Source organism: Pipistrellus hanaki, assembly GCF_964339955.1.
Source record: "Pipistrellus hanaki genome assembly, chromosome: 12".
NCBI lineage: Eukaryota > Metazoa > Chordata > Mammalia > Chiroptera > Vespertilionidae > Pipistrellus > Pipistrellus hanaki.
This window is the reverse complement of record NC_140514.1, coordinates 37,817,517-37,832,880: the sequence shown is the minus strand read 5'-3', so window position 1 is coordinate 37,832,880 and position 15,364 is coordinate 37,817,517. Positions and strand designations below refer to the sequence as shown.

General features: G+C 41.2%; 1 protein-coding gene across 1 annotated transcript in view; it reads left to right on the top strand.

Moving 5' to 3' along the window:
• The window catches only part of TGFA (transforming growth factor alpha), a 95,781-nt gene extending 90,170 nt beyond the window's left edge, over positions 1 to 5,611 (top strand). Inside the window, exon 6 of the mRNA XM_084901251.1 lies at positions 1,911 to 5,611. Coding sequence (XP_084757377.1) covers positions 1,911 to 1,918 — 8 coding nt within the window. The 3' untranslated portion in view covers positions 1,919 to 5,611. The remainder of the gene's footprint in view (positions 1 to 1,910) is intronic.
• Positions 5,612 to 15,364: the final 9,753 nt, after the last annotated feature.

Below are 15,364 nucleotides of genomic sequence, written 5' to 3'. Positions count from 1 at the left end.
GGCTGCATTGAGGAGGGGCCTTTTCCCCTTCGGGGGAGAAAATGACGCCTTCTCCAGGTCAGGGCAGAGGTTCTTGGAGGATAAGGCAGGTAAAGGGAGAAAATAGGATATTTGTCTATCAAGTCAGGTTTAATTTAGCCTAAAGTGTGTTTTATTCAAAGGGGAGCTCTTTTATCCATACTGGTGACTGTGTGACTTTTAACAAGTTACATAGCATCTCTGAGCCTCAGTTTTCCTATTTTAAAATGTTGTGCAAATTGAGTAAGTATGGACATAAAGTATCTAGTGTTGTGTATCCCCAGCTGTGGATATGTAATAGATGTTCATTTTCTTTCTTAAAAAAAATCACTTCCCTTTTCTCATCTGTGGAGTGAGTGGCTGGTCTATGGAAAGTCTCTAAGGACTCTTGAAACTCTTAAATCCTGTGTCCTTCATTACGTTTTTCATTGTTTCATGCATGTTTTTCAACATCCTCAAAGCGGACTGGGCATCTAGACGTGAACCAACACACATCTCAGAAGCCCGCATCTGAGCATCACTAGGTTAGGGCTCATGGAGCCAAATTGCTCCTTTATCCAGACAAGCTCTGAGAAGTCTCACATCTTTCTTGCATTTTTCTGTAGTGCAATAGAGCCCGTCATAAGTTTCTTTTTAGGAAGTAGTGGGTCGGAGACAATTGCCCCAGGCTTATCCACCAAAGCTGTCCTTCTCTGATAAACAGTTGACATTCCAGAAGCTCAAGATTGCCTGGAGAGCATAGGGAGAAAAGCAACTGATGTGTTTGTTAAACCTCACGGTATCTGACCCGGAGGGAACCCGGAGGGAATGGAAGACCCAGGAGCATCATGCATTTGTTTTTCATTTCAAGAACCACAGTAATTGTGCCTGGGCAGTTCTTTTGATCTGGGAAGATGCTAATTCATTAATCCTCAAAATAGCCTTGACGGAGAGGAGGATTTGTGGGTGATATAGGTAAACTGAGTCTGCCACAGGCCTTCTGGGGTCCCACCATGAGTCCATGGAAGGAGAAAGGGGGCACTAGGATGAGAACCAAGGTCCCTGAAGGCTTCACTCCTATCTCTCTTCCACTACTTCTGGGGCCATCTATTGAGCTAATGGAGATAAATTTTATTTTGTCTTTTAGCACCAATAAAAAAGTTATTTACACCTTTCAAGAAAATTTGTAGTACAATAAATTTTGTACCATTTGTCCACACCTCAGCAGTCATCCAGAGCAGAGTTAAGTTTTTCCTTAATATTACTTCTTCTCTACCACATTTGAGAGGACATTAGCCTTGAGCCTGCGGATAGATCTGGCCTTCCAGACATGGCCACTGAGGCTGAAGCCCCTGTCTCTGAGATGAGGCATACCTCCCCACCTCCAGAGGGACCTTGAGAGGGACAAGGATAGGAAGCTGCTCAGGCTGACTGGGGAGCTGCTGGGAATGAGGTCCATGCTGCCTCACCACTACAGCCACCGAGGATGCCCTCAGGGCCCCCACTCATTGAGAAACAAATGGGTCCTTTCTTGAATGGCCTTAGAGGAAGTGATCCTGCCACCAGAACCCTAGACCAGCTCATGAATTGCCCACTAAACCATACTTTATGAGGGTGCTAGCCACAGACTGGGTCGAATCACCTCCAGTTGAATTGAGACCCACGAAACAGAGCACATCCCCATTTCTCTTCTGCCACAACTCATTTCACTTTTGGTCAGCCTTTTCTTTGGCACTGAAAGCACAGCTTCAGAAGCTGCTTCCCCTGAACTTGAACCTGCAGAATTTGGACTTGGGTCTGAGTGCCCAAGAGAACTTGGTGACCTTGGCTGATGCATCTCTGTCTCAAGTCTGTTTGGCCAGCATGTTTGGGGTCTGGCCCATAGATCTTAACCTGTCTTTCCTTCCTTGCAGTGGTCTGAAGATCCCAGAAGAGGAATCTGGCCAAGTGGACTGGGGCAGCCCTAATGAAGAACGGACGGCCCAGCAAGGGATGCCTAGGACATGCTGACAGACCTTCCTACTCTGCCGGCAATCAGCTGTGCAGCCTTTTGTCTCGTGTGGGCCTTCCTTCAAAACTCTGTCAAGAACCTGTCTGCTTGGGGCTATTCAGTGTGACCTAGGAAGGAAATCAGTGGATCACAATTTAAAGACTGGTCAAAAAAGAACTGCAAGGGGCGGACTTCCTGTTTACCTATACCAGTACAAGATGTGTGTGTCAGTCAACGTCTGAGTCCAGAAGTAGTTGTCTTCTACCATTCATGGATGCCGGACTGTGTTTCTTTTTAATGGACCCACAACAGCATGCATCCTGCCCAACACCGGAGATTCCTATAGTTGTTACGGTTTTTTCTCATCCATTTATTGGGGAAGAAGGTGGAGAAAGGGTAACTGCTTATGGTTATGTGAGGATGCCACGTTTAAGAAGAGCTATGTCTGTCCTCTGTCCAGGAGACCCTCAACCAGCCCAGCGTCTTCCACAAACATGCGCTATTGAGGACCTTCCCAAGTCACCACCACCCTTGAAGATAATTTCTTATTTATTAGCTAGATGATGGTTTTATTTTTAATCTCTCAAGTCAATGTAAAAAGTATAAAAACTCTTTTAGACTTCTACATTCATGATGGATGTATTGCTGGCTGCAAAGTTATACCAATCAAAAATGTCTGGCCTCTTTGGGACAGCTAAGGCTTAGGTAAAGCTACCCAAGAGGTACAGAGATGGAAGCAGAGGTTGAGATGCTGATGGGAACAAAGATTAGCGTTCAGATAAATGCCCCTGGATACATTCTGGTGGAAAGGTTAGCGAATCCAGCAGCATAGATGTGTCAGCTCAGTCCGGGAGAGAGAAGAATGCTCCTGTGTGTGGGTCTGCATGGGTTAAACACAAGACTTGCTACACTGTTCTATGATTAACTTGGGCCCTCTGAGAGTCACGGGCATTTGGGGCCACATTCATGAAAGGGGAACTGGTCATTTATTTTCCATTTTGTCACTTGGTTGATTTGTTACTTCATTTTTAAAAGGAAAAAACTAACTTTTCTATTAATTTTCAAGCATGAGGAGAAATATTTCAATGACTTTTTGTTTGTTTTCATCTGGGATGCTGGTTTTATTAACAAAAACCCTAATAAGCCATGTCTACTCTGAGAGTCTCACTTTCCCCTCAGAAAAGGGCGGAATGGTTCTCCTGAGTGTGAGGGTACATTCTGACCCACGGGCCTGCCTGTGGGAAGCACTGCCTCCCTCCTGCCAAGTAGTGGGGAATTCATCCCTAGGAATTTTCATTAAAATTCAGAAACTGAATAACAGTGAAATAATGTACAAACTTCCTACATGAGGAAAATCTTCTTCACTAATATTAGGGAAAAAAGGAAAGATTTCTACCATGTAACCCTTCAGTGCATTGAGCTCCTCACATCCTGAAAGTGACCAGTTAATTTTGTCCTCCCCTAATTCTTCTTCCCCAGTCTGTCTATTTCAATGAATCTTCTCTCCCTTCCTTACAGTTGAGACAGTTATATGACCCATGTCTTGACTTTGGCACTTTCATTGAATCATGGTGCACCCAAAGCACTGAGAGCAGAAATAGGGTCTGTTTACCAGTTGGCCCTCACCATGTAATTGACACAGCTCTCAGGTTTTAACTATAAAAGAAAATAGATCTAAGTTTGCATTCCTTGGGCCATTCCTACAGATGTGTGGACTGACGCTGATATATGTAGCATCTCTCTCAGAGACCAATCCAGTTCATGCTGGCTTATAGACCCCGGCGGGCACTCACTTTTCCCCTCAGCCTCTGACAGTCTGTGGTCTAAAGAGACTAATGGAAGTGGAGCAGTGTTACTTGTTAACTTGAGGTCACGTTTTTCTTTAGGACGATCTTTCCCCAGTCTTTTAGAGACTCTTTGAGGTCCGGTTGCCTTTAAAAGGTTTGGACGGATGTGAAAATGTTTGTGAGACTTTATTCACCTAGTGAATGGAAGGATTGATATCTGGTCTTTAGGCTTCCAAGAGCTTTTGCAGAGGTGTGAGAAGACATGGGTGGAAGTGGGGGGGACCTTCTTGCTTCCCTATGGGTTCTCTGAGTTCAGTGTCTGTGAATGTCCCTGTCCTCAGATCCAAGAAGTCACAGCTGCCAGCGCCCCCTTCCTGTGCCTGTACAAGCATGCAATGAACAGGCTCAAATGTACGCTTCCCTAGACTCTGCAAACCAGGCTTAAAAAGAGTTGGAAGCAAGTTCAGGGTCAAGGCAGGCCTGGTTGGACCTTTGTCCACGTCCCAGGATATTGCATAGTCTTACTTCTTTTGGTGATTCCTAGAAATCAGATGGCCAACAAGCTTTGGACCCCTGAGCCATTTTATGGTATTGATACTGCTTTGGTTAGCTGTAAAATGCCCCCATTTCAGGATAAAAAAATGCATCTTCTAATCCATCTTTGCGGGTTCCTTGTGTTTCCTTGCTTTTTAGAAAGCCATGTGTTCCTAATGATTAGGGAATCATTCCCAAGACTTGACCTGATAGGTAGCCACACCTGGGAGTGGGAAACACCGCTGTTTCCATAGCTCCCTCAGGAAAAATGAAGAGACTCCATTTTTAAAAGGGGAGGAGATGCTTCCACATCTTCTATGGAGCCTGCTCTACAAGCCAAAACTTCAAACATCTTAGCAGGAAACATTGTCCTCTAGATTGAAGACATACAGCAGCCAATCCTGACCTGGAAAACGTGTCCAGACACATGTGGAAAAAGCAACTATGAGCTTGCCATTGCGTTCCAACAGCGGAGGTGGGCAGAACGCCCCCCGTCTGTTTTCCTGAGAGAGGAGGAGGAGGTAGGACTGGCATTTCCCCACCCCCTTTGATGAGGGAGAGGAGGATTTGGTTCTAGAGCTTCTTGGGAGACTATTCTCTACAAGTAGAAAAAAGTATCTGGCATCCCCAACCAGGTCTTCCAGGGCCAGGTTGTCTCAGTGCACATGGGCCACTGGTGGCTTTTCCAGGCAATTTTGGCAAGAATGGATCAACCAGGCTCCAACACTGCTCAGGGGGCCCTGGCCCTTTTAGTAGGATCTGCACTTTGATTTTTCCCAACCTGCTCAGTAAGGTGGGGGGATTATTCAAAAGCCCAGGACTATGGGGGACATCACAGAAACAGGTAAATACCTATGTATGCTCTTAAAGTTCTAACATAAGACCTATTCTCTGTAGCCACTGATTTTTACCAGGTTCTTTGAAAGATCCAGTGGTAAGCACACACACAGTACTGAAAAGCGACCCCTCTTTCTAATGTAGTAACTGACTGAAGTGTTCAACTTTTCATTCTCTTTATTATACAAACCCGATGCTTTTTTTTTTTTAGAACTTGTTACTCCGACTTCTGTATATGTTGCACTGAAAAGGTTAATATTTAATGTTTTAATTTATTTTGTGTGGTAAGTTAATTTTGATTTCTGTAATGCATTAATGTGATTAGCAGTCTTTTCCTTAATATCTGAATTATTTAAAGAGTAGTGAGCAATAGAAAATGCAGTTGCATTTTTTCATTAATGTGCATTGTTCAATTGTACTGTACCTTGTTTGAAAAAATGAAGGAATGAACTTTTGTTTTCCTAAATCAAGACTGGAACTTTTCTTTCATGAGCATTTTATTAAATTTTTCAATTATAGTTGACATACTATTTGTTTCAGGTATACAACTTAGGGATTAGACATTTATATATCTTATAAAATGATCACCACGGTAATTCTAGGATCCATCTGGTGCCATACATCATTATCACAATATTATTCACTATATCCCCCATGTTTTACTTTAGTATTTTTATAACCTTGGGCATTATTTTAAATTTCTCCCAGTGATTTTAATCCAGTCCCTACTGCCCTCTGGAATATACCAGGCCCCAGGGAGCAGATGGCATAGGAGAGGTGTGATGCCTGGGGCTGCAAGTACCTCATACCCAGCCAGGGCATCCCACCTCAGCCCATACTTGGGTATCCTTAATGTCCAACAGATGTTAGCCACTGGGCACTCTTGAAAGCTTGGGCCTCCTTTCAAGTGGGATCATCAGAGGCAAAGAAGAAAGAAAACACCTGTGGCAACAAGGGCCATGAAGAGTACCATATGGCTACAAATGGGTGGTGGCTTTTCAGGGAGCCAATTTTTGAAATTGGGAATTAAAACATAGCGACATTTATGCCAAGTGGGAAGTAGGAGAGAGGGGGAAAGTCCTCTTTCAGTACATTTGCTCCAATGGAAGCTTCAGGCTCTGATGTGCAGCTGCACAGCTAACCTAAGAGGAGAGGAGCCCCTGCTGCCATGAAGTCTTCGTGGCAAGTTCAAGTCCTTTGATAGAGGCCTTCTCAGGAAGTCAGAAAGATGGAATTGAGAGCTGGGCAAGGGAATCGCTCCACTAACCTGGGGGATGGGCACATGATGCTGTGTGCAGATGATGTTTTACTGAGTTTTTCACTTGAAACCTGCATCATTTTACAAACCAATGTCATCCCAATAAATTCAGTTTTTAAAAAAGATGCTTACACCTCGCTCTCTGTGAAGCCTACCAGGAGTCCCCATGGAGAACCTTCCCAACACACCCAAAGCACATCCCAAGTCACATTATTAAGATGGCAATACTCCCCAAACTGATCCACAGACTCAAGGAAATCTCTATCTGACCTCTTTGTAGAAACTAATACGCTAATTCTAAAATTCATATGGAATTACAGGGTATCTGGACAAAGCAAAACAAAGGACAACAAAATAGGAGGGCTCACAGTTAATGATTTAAAACTAACTACAAATGAATGGTAATTAAAGTGGCATGGCACTGGCACAAGGATAGCTAAAATTGCTTTAAAGAATAGATCAATGGAATAGAATTGAAAGTCCAACAATAAAGCCATACCTCTATGGCTAACTGATCTTTGACAAAGGTGCCAGGACAATACAATGGGGAAAGAGTAGTCTTTTCAACAAATAGTGCTAAGACAACTGGATGTCTACCTGCAAACAAAGAAAGTTGAACCCCTATATCATACCATATGAAACAATTAACTCAAAACAGATCATAACCCTAAATAAGAACCAATGCTATAAAATTCTTAGAGAAAACATAGGAGTAAATCTTGTGAATTTAAGCTAGAAAATGGATCTTAGATAGGACACCAAAAGCACAAGCAACAACTCAAAAAATAGATAAATTGGATTCCAAAATAATTAAAATATTTGTGTATAAAAGAACACTACCAAGAAAATAAAAAGATAGTCCATAGAATGGGAGAAAATATTTTAAGTCATATATCTAATAATAGTCAAGTATCTGAAATATATAAAGAATTCATAATTCAACAATAAAAAGACAAACTAATTAAAAATTGGCAAAGGACCTGGCCAGTGTGACTTGGTGGTTGAGCATCAACCTATGAACCAGGAGGTCATGGTTCAATTCCTGGTTGGGACACATGCCCAGGTTGTGGACCCATTCCCCAGTGGGGGTCTTGCAGAAGGCAGCCGATTAATGTTTCTCTCTCATCTTTGAGATTTGTTTATCTCTCACTCTCCCTTTCTCTTTGAAATCAATAAACACATATAAAAAATTATAAAAATAAAATGGGAAAAGGATTTAGATAAACATCTCTCCAAAGACATACAATTGGCCAATGAACATGTAAAAAGATGCTCAACATTATTAATCACCGAGAAATGCAAATAAACCACAGTAGAGATACCACTTCACTCCCACTAGGATGATTAGAATTAAAAAATCAGATAATAGTAAGTATTGGAAAGGAAATGGAGGAATTGAAACCCTCATATATTGCTGGTGTGATGTAAAATGATGTAACCACTTTGGAAATAGTTCCTCAAATTATTAATCATAGAGTTACTATGTGACTCAGAAATTTTGCTCCTAGGCATAGACACAAGAGAAATAAAAATGTATGTTCACACAAAACCTTGTGCATGAATGTTCATATCAGCATTAAAAGTGTGTGTGTGTCGGGCGGGGGGGGAGCGGGGGTGGGGGAGCAAATGTCCACCAACTGTTAATGAATTTTTTTTTAATATGGTTCTATTTTCATGAAATGTCTAATATATAAAATAGGCAAATCCATAGATTAGTTATTGTCTGGGGCTAGGAGAGAGCAGAAAATAGTGTCTGCTAATGAGTATAGCATTTCTTTGGGGGACATTAAAAGTGTTCTAAAATTAAGTAGTGGTGATGGTTGCACAATTTTGTGAGTATACTAAAAACTGCTTAATTGTATACCTAAAGAGGATGAATTTTATGGTATATCAAATACATCTCAATAAAGCTATTACTAAAAAGACAACTAAAGACCCCATTACATAGAAAAGGAAAAAAAATAATCAATTGAAAAAGTCAATGAACTGAAGAAATGAACTGAGATTTTGGTTGTTTTTGTCTCAATACAAATATACATTTGCCGGAAATACTGTTCTTCAGCATGATGAAAATCAGGCTCAAAACATTCAGGACAAGTTACTTGGAAACAAATAATTTGTCATATTTTTCTTATAACTGATGAGAGCATAATCTAATGATACCATATGGTTAGCTATGTTTATTCATGGAACCCAGTAGGTGTTAATGGTTTTGGCTTTGCAGTTTTTAACATAAGAATTTTGGGACACGTGCTCATGTCAAACAACATTGGGAAATAAATTATTTTGCATTGAGAACATTCTTGAAAAGTTCAATGTAGACAGGTCATAATTAGTCAGCATAATTGCTGTGATGTTGATGTTAGCATGGGACTGTCTTATGAAACTTACTTCCACGGTGGCATTACTCAGCAAGGAAGCGGAATTTAAGTTCGTTGTGTCATTCCCCTGGAATGTCTTTGTTGCTAAAAGAGTAAGAAGAGAACACAGGAAAGATGTAGTAATTAGCTCTCTGTACTAGATTCCCACTCTGGCTTGACCCAGACAGTTCAATGCGCAGTGAATTGGTGGTACAATATGGCTGGCTGCTCCACTACACAGAGGCTATGTGCCTAACTAGTGTCTTGATGTAAACGCAATTTTAACTATAGGGGGGCGGGTTATTACATCATTCATGTCATCTGAGGAAAGGTCTACACCTCAAACTCACCGATTAAAATGGAATCAATTTTTGGTATTTTTCTTTGTCAAGATAATATCTTCAATGACTTTGAAGGGCATTCACAAGTAGTTCCTCAAATGTATGATTTGCGTTGATCGTTCTAAAGAAACTATGACTTTGGAAAACTTGGTGACAAGAAATAACCTGGCTCACTTTCTTCCACATTAAAAGAAAATGAATCAATATGGGGGAAATTTAAATTGGAATTCATATTCTACAAAGAATGAATAAGAAACTATGAAAAGCCAAGACCGGTTTGGCTCAATGGATAGAGCGTCGGCTTGGGGACTGAGAGGTCCCGGGTTCGATTCCGGTCAAGGGCATGTACCTTGGTTGCGGGCATATCCCCAGTTAGGGGGTGTGCAAGAGGCAGCTGATCGATGACTCTCTCTCATCGATGTTTCTAACTCTCTATCTCTCTCCCTACCTCTCTACAAAAATCAATAAAATACATTTAAAAAAAAAAAAGAAACTATGAAAAAACAAAAATATTTATTTTAATTTTATATTTAAAACATTATTGTCAATACCATTTATATCATAGGTCAATAAAAATAAAGTTTAATAATACTTAGAGAAGCTTATTTTTTCAATTAGGCTTGTTTTACTCAGCTATGTCATTTCCCTCATTCCTGCAGGCAACTTTACCCTCTTGTGTAGACATATACAAACATTTATACACATATCAGAATTTTTTAACAAATGGGTTATATTATAAATGTTAACTATTCAATTTGCTATTTTTCATGTAGTAATAATAATAATAATACATCATGAACATCCCTCAACATCAATAGAATTCAGTCTAAATCAGCTATTTTCAACCTTTTTCATCTCATGGCACACATAAACTAATTACTAAATTTCTGCAGTACACACAAACATATATTTTTGGCTGATCTGACCAAAAATAGGTGTAATTTTGATTCATTCACACCAGACGGCAATTATGTTATGTTAGCTGTTGTCATTTTTTAAAATACATTTTATTGATTTTTTTACAGAGAGGATGAGAGAGGTATAGAGAGTTAGAAACATCGATGAGAGAGAATCATCGATCAGCTGCCCCCTGCATACCCTCCACCGGGGATGTGCCTGCAACAAAGGTACATGCCCCTGACTGGAATCGAACCCGAGACCCTTCAGTCCGAAGGCTGACATTCTATCCACTGAGCCAAACTGGTTTTGGCTGTTGTCATTTTTTTATTTGACAATCTAAGGGAAAAGAGATCAGAGCCCCTGACTAAGTAGCCAGGTAATGAATGTTTTAAAAATTCTTGCAGCACATCAGTTGAAAATTGCTGGTCTAAATTATTCTCTCATAGTTATATAACATTTAAGTGTGTGTATACACTCCATTTTATTCAGCCATATGACTATTGATAGACATTCCATTTGTTCTTAGTTCTTTGTGTCCCAAAAAGATAATATACTTACATTTCTTTAGGATGCAGTCATACATAGGAATGGCTAGGTCAAAAGATATATATGTATCTGATTAGAAGTATACAAGATGGGATAAAAGTAGTTTTACAGTTGTGAGTGCACAAAGCAAAGTTTATTCTTGTATTATTACTTATTAATTATTGTATTGTTTTCCACACCTACTTTTGCCCAATTCTGTATTTGGTGACCAGTGTAAACACTGTTCCTGTATTATTATCAATACTAATAGAGGCTTAAACAAATAAGGACTTGGTTTTCACACATAACAAGGATCTGGAGGTCAATAGTAATGGGTTTTGGTTGAGGACCCCAAGCTCTTATGTTTTTCTGCTCTACTCTCCTTAGCATGTTGGCATTTTGCTCCATGCTTGTCTCCTCATGGTTACAAGATGGTTGCTACAACTCCAGGCATCAATCATGTTCATATTCAATGTATAGGGGGAGGGGTATCGACACCCACAGTTGTGCCTTCCCTGAGACCCTGCAGCAGTCTTTGCCTTATATTTTATTGACCAGAACTGGGTTATATGACCACCACTAGTTGCAAGGGCTACTGGGACATGGAGTAGCTGGAAAACAACAGGATTGTCATTACTTAAATTAATTACAATTTACCACCTTGCTTCCAGCAACAAAGTTAGAATTATATTGGCCAGGAAGAAAAAAAGCTGTGGATATTGTATAGATAACTAACAGTGTCTACCATACTGTGTATTTTATCTTTTTAATTGAATTTATTGGAGTAACTGTTTAATAGCATTATATACGTTTCAGGTGTACAATTTTGTAATGTCATCTGTATATCCCAATGTGTGCTCACCACCTAAAATCTAATCTCTTTCTGTCACCATATAAATGACTCACTTAACCTTCTTTAATCTTCCCTCCACTTCCTTTCCCTTTGGTAACCACCACACTGTGTCTGTGAGTTTCTTTTTGTTTTGTTTTTTTCATTTGTTACTTTTTGTTCTATATCCCACATGGGAAAATATTTATGGTTTAATGTAAGGGAAAAGTTAAGGTACAGAACTGCATGTACAGTATGATTATGTTAAGACAACTAAATTCTACATTTAAACAAAAACACAAACCAAGTAATAGAGACTGTCTAGATTCTAGTTTAGATGATGTTATAAATAATTAACTGTCATTTTTCTATATTTCATTAACAATTACAATGGGGAAATAAACATTTTTAAAATAACTGATTCTTGAATGACTGTGCTTAAGTTTTTTTCTTTAGTTTATAGTTAATTCCCATGAACAAGTTTTCATGGCCAAGTGCTTAGGCTTGTGATTAAGTCCTGCTTCTACCACTGTAAACTTAGCCCAGGTAACTTAATTTCTCTGCACCTCATTTCCTCATTATTAAAATGAGCGTATTCATTGTACCTAAACTCAGGGAAGTTGTGTGAGGCTTAAATGAGTTAATACATAAAAGCTTTTAGTCCAAAGACTGGCACATGGCAAATGCTCAATAATAGCTATTGTATTCATATTATCAACAACACAAACAATTTACATTACATTTCTATTTGCTTTGTTGTTTTCACCCTGATTAATCCCTGGGAATCATATTATATACACACAAAGCAAGATCTCACTCATCACAGGTGTGCTGTGAATGGTCTTTGAAGCGGGTTCCCACTACCATGTCAAGCGCATGTTAAGAGAACACAGTGAAGATGAGGCCAAGTGTTTGAAGGAAGCTGGGCCAGCCAGGTTTCATCACGCCCGCTGCCTGGAAAATGCATTCAGACATGTGCCCAGCGACTCAGCAGTCATTGCACAAGGCACAGGGAACACGCCCTCGGGGAGGTGCACGGAGTCACAAAGCAGGTAGAGCGTGTCTGCCAGGGCCCCCGCCCCTAAACCAGGGAGCAGTGAGAGGTGCCAGACACAAAATGAGACTCAGAGGCCACGTGACAATGTCATTCCTGAGGGACTCAGCAGGCCCTCCGCGCTCACACACATATACCCAGGCCCTCCACACGCACACCTACACCTTTTGGCTGCCCTGGAGGCACCTGCCCTGGAGAGGACAGCCAGAGGGCCTCCAGAGGCTGAGTAACCATTGGAAATCACGGTTCGGTGAGCACTTTGAAGCAACTTTCCAGAACTGGGCATAAACTTGCCTGGATCCTTTCTTCCATTCCCAGCCTGGCCACCTGAGTTCAATGTTTACAGGAGTGTAAAACCTTCCTACCCACTCCCAGAACCCCTAAGGAGTCCAGGAGCTTTTGTGGCTTGATATTTATTTAATTAAACTTTCCTCAAAGAAATCACACTCGGAGCACAGCTTAAGTTTTATTTTAATTCTGCAGTGACTTAACATTGGTCCTCTCCCTAGATTTCTTGCTCTGCTGTTTTTTCTTTTCCTATCACCCTCCACCCTGCTCCCAAGGATGGGATGCAGGCATTCTACCACTAGAGTAGGACAGGAGACAGATGAGCCCAATATATGGAACAAACACAGCAACCAGCCAAGATTCAGGAAGGACTTTTATTCTGACAGAATTAGAATATTTAAAGTGACACAAGACAGGGCCCTGACACTGAACCTAGACATCACCATTCGAAAATAACTTTGCAGAGAGCGTTTAATGATGAGGGGCTGATGCTCACATTCTAACATCAGGAAATACTGTAAGGGGTGAGGGAGGGGATAGGGGTGGGGAGGGGGAGACTACAAGGGGGGAAAAATAGTGCTTTTTCAGTACAGCAGGATGTGAATTTTCTTCTTTATGCTTTTCTGCATTTTCTATCCAGCGCTTTCTACCTCATTATCATGTTTTTCACATAGACCACAATTCAACTTGTCCTTCAAAAGCCCAAGCTCCTGTCTTCATCTCCCTGTATCCTCACCCACTTGCTCTACACTCCTAACCCCAAATGCCTCTGTCCCCAGATTCTGCTTCCAGATGTCTGTCCCTCTAAAGCACATTGTCAGCAAGCACAGGTATATTCTTTAAAAATCAATCGTAGTTCAGGCTTCTCGTGAGAAATCAGAAGACCTGGGATACTGCTCCAGGATTCCCACGTGGCAACAACCGCCATCCCCTTTGGGCCAGCATTCTTTATAGGTCCGCCTCCCCCAGCACAGCCTGTTGTCTCTGCAACCTGGAAGCTGAGAATTAGGTGATTTGTTTTTCAATAGAGAACTCTCCTTTTTCATTATCATTGGAGAAATAAAAGGTAAGTCAAGAGGTCCATCTTCCTCAAGAAAAATTAGAAATAGCCTTTCTTTATGAAATAAAGGCTTCTCCTACATATTTAATAAGCTAACAGGCCTATTTTATTCATTTCCATCAATAGCCTGACCCCTGACCTAGACGGTGGCCAAAATGCCTTTCCAAGTTGGATGCTCATGTCTCTGTATGTGCTGGGCCGTCCCTGGCATAAAATGAGAGTGGAAGGGAGGCTCTCTGACCCATGCCCTGGCACCTGCTCCTCCACACTATCAGGTCAAACTGTAGTTTTGGTATTAATAATACTAGTCTGCAGCCTTGACCTTGGAGAAATCAGAGAAATGAACAGTGCCTACTACAACCCCAGGACTGCAAGCCAGGAAACAGCCACCCCACCTGCACTGGGCTGCATAATACTTGGGGCTGCAAGTAACCAAAGACTCAACTAAAAGTGGCCTAAATGAATAGAGATGCAGCCTTCCTGAGCATGTGAGAAGTAGCACCACTGCAGAAAGAATGGGGAATTACTGCTGGATGGACAATTCATGGCATTTTGCACACTACCTACATACACTTTAAGCCCCCCTCAACTGTATCTGTCTCTGGCATCCCACCCCAGAAAGCCCCCCAAATCTTTTGAACCCAGAGGGCTGATTGCCTGGAGATTGTCTTTATAATTAATAATTCAATCTTGTGGCATGGCTTGACTATATTTGGCAAAGACAAGTCAGCTCTCAGATAACAGCTGATGAATGGATGAAAGAAAAAAAACAAATGAATGAGTGATTCTATGACTAAATGGACTGGAGAAGTATTTGACTGGAAGAAGCCATCAGGCCACTGCATTCATTCAGGAAAGGGAGAAAGGACAGACTAAACCAGGGATAATAAGGATAATATACAGTATATTTAGAGATATGTGGCAACATCTTGTCACTGGTGGCATGTTGTGATGCGAAAAGGTTGGGAGGAATTGACAAGGCCTCAGTTTCCAGCTTGGACTTTGTAATTCTATTCCTGGGAGATGCAAGTCAGGGTATTTCAGGGCCTTAACCTCCCTCTTACTGCCATTTCTCACTAATGCTTTAGGTACAAGAGGATGCTTTCTGGAGAGCAAGATAAAGAGCTCAGTAACGATATTAGAGTCAAGATTGTGGCAATGGGGCAGAGAGCAAATGCCAAGAGGGCTGATATTTGGATTAAATCCGATCCCTGGAAACTTCCTGAATGCAAAACACTTGCTCAGGTCCCTTGGAAAGAGAGAACCTCTCCGCTGCTGGGCTGGACTGCTGTCATCTAAATTCTGGTCCAGAGTCAACATCCAGGCAAAGGACATAGCTCCACAAATGAGCCCTGCAAAGCACTGGGGTCACACGCTGCTGGGGAGGGAGGAGGGGTGGTTCGGAGCACTACAGCAGAAAGTAGATTGGGAAGAGCCCCAAACTTTTAATTAAATGAAATCAGATTGACCCAACCACTGTATTTTACATTTCTCTAGCTTAAAAAGAGGAACACAGAGGATGTGGGAGATCGTGCTCCATGGTTTGAAGTGTAGGAGGAACTACACCAAAATTATTTCCAATTCAGTTGAAATGTCTCTAAAAT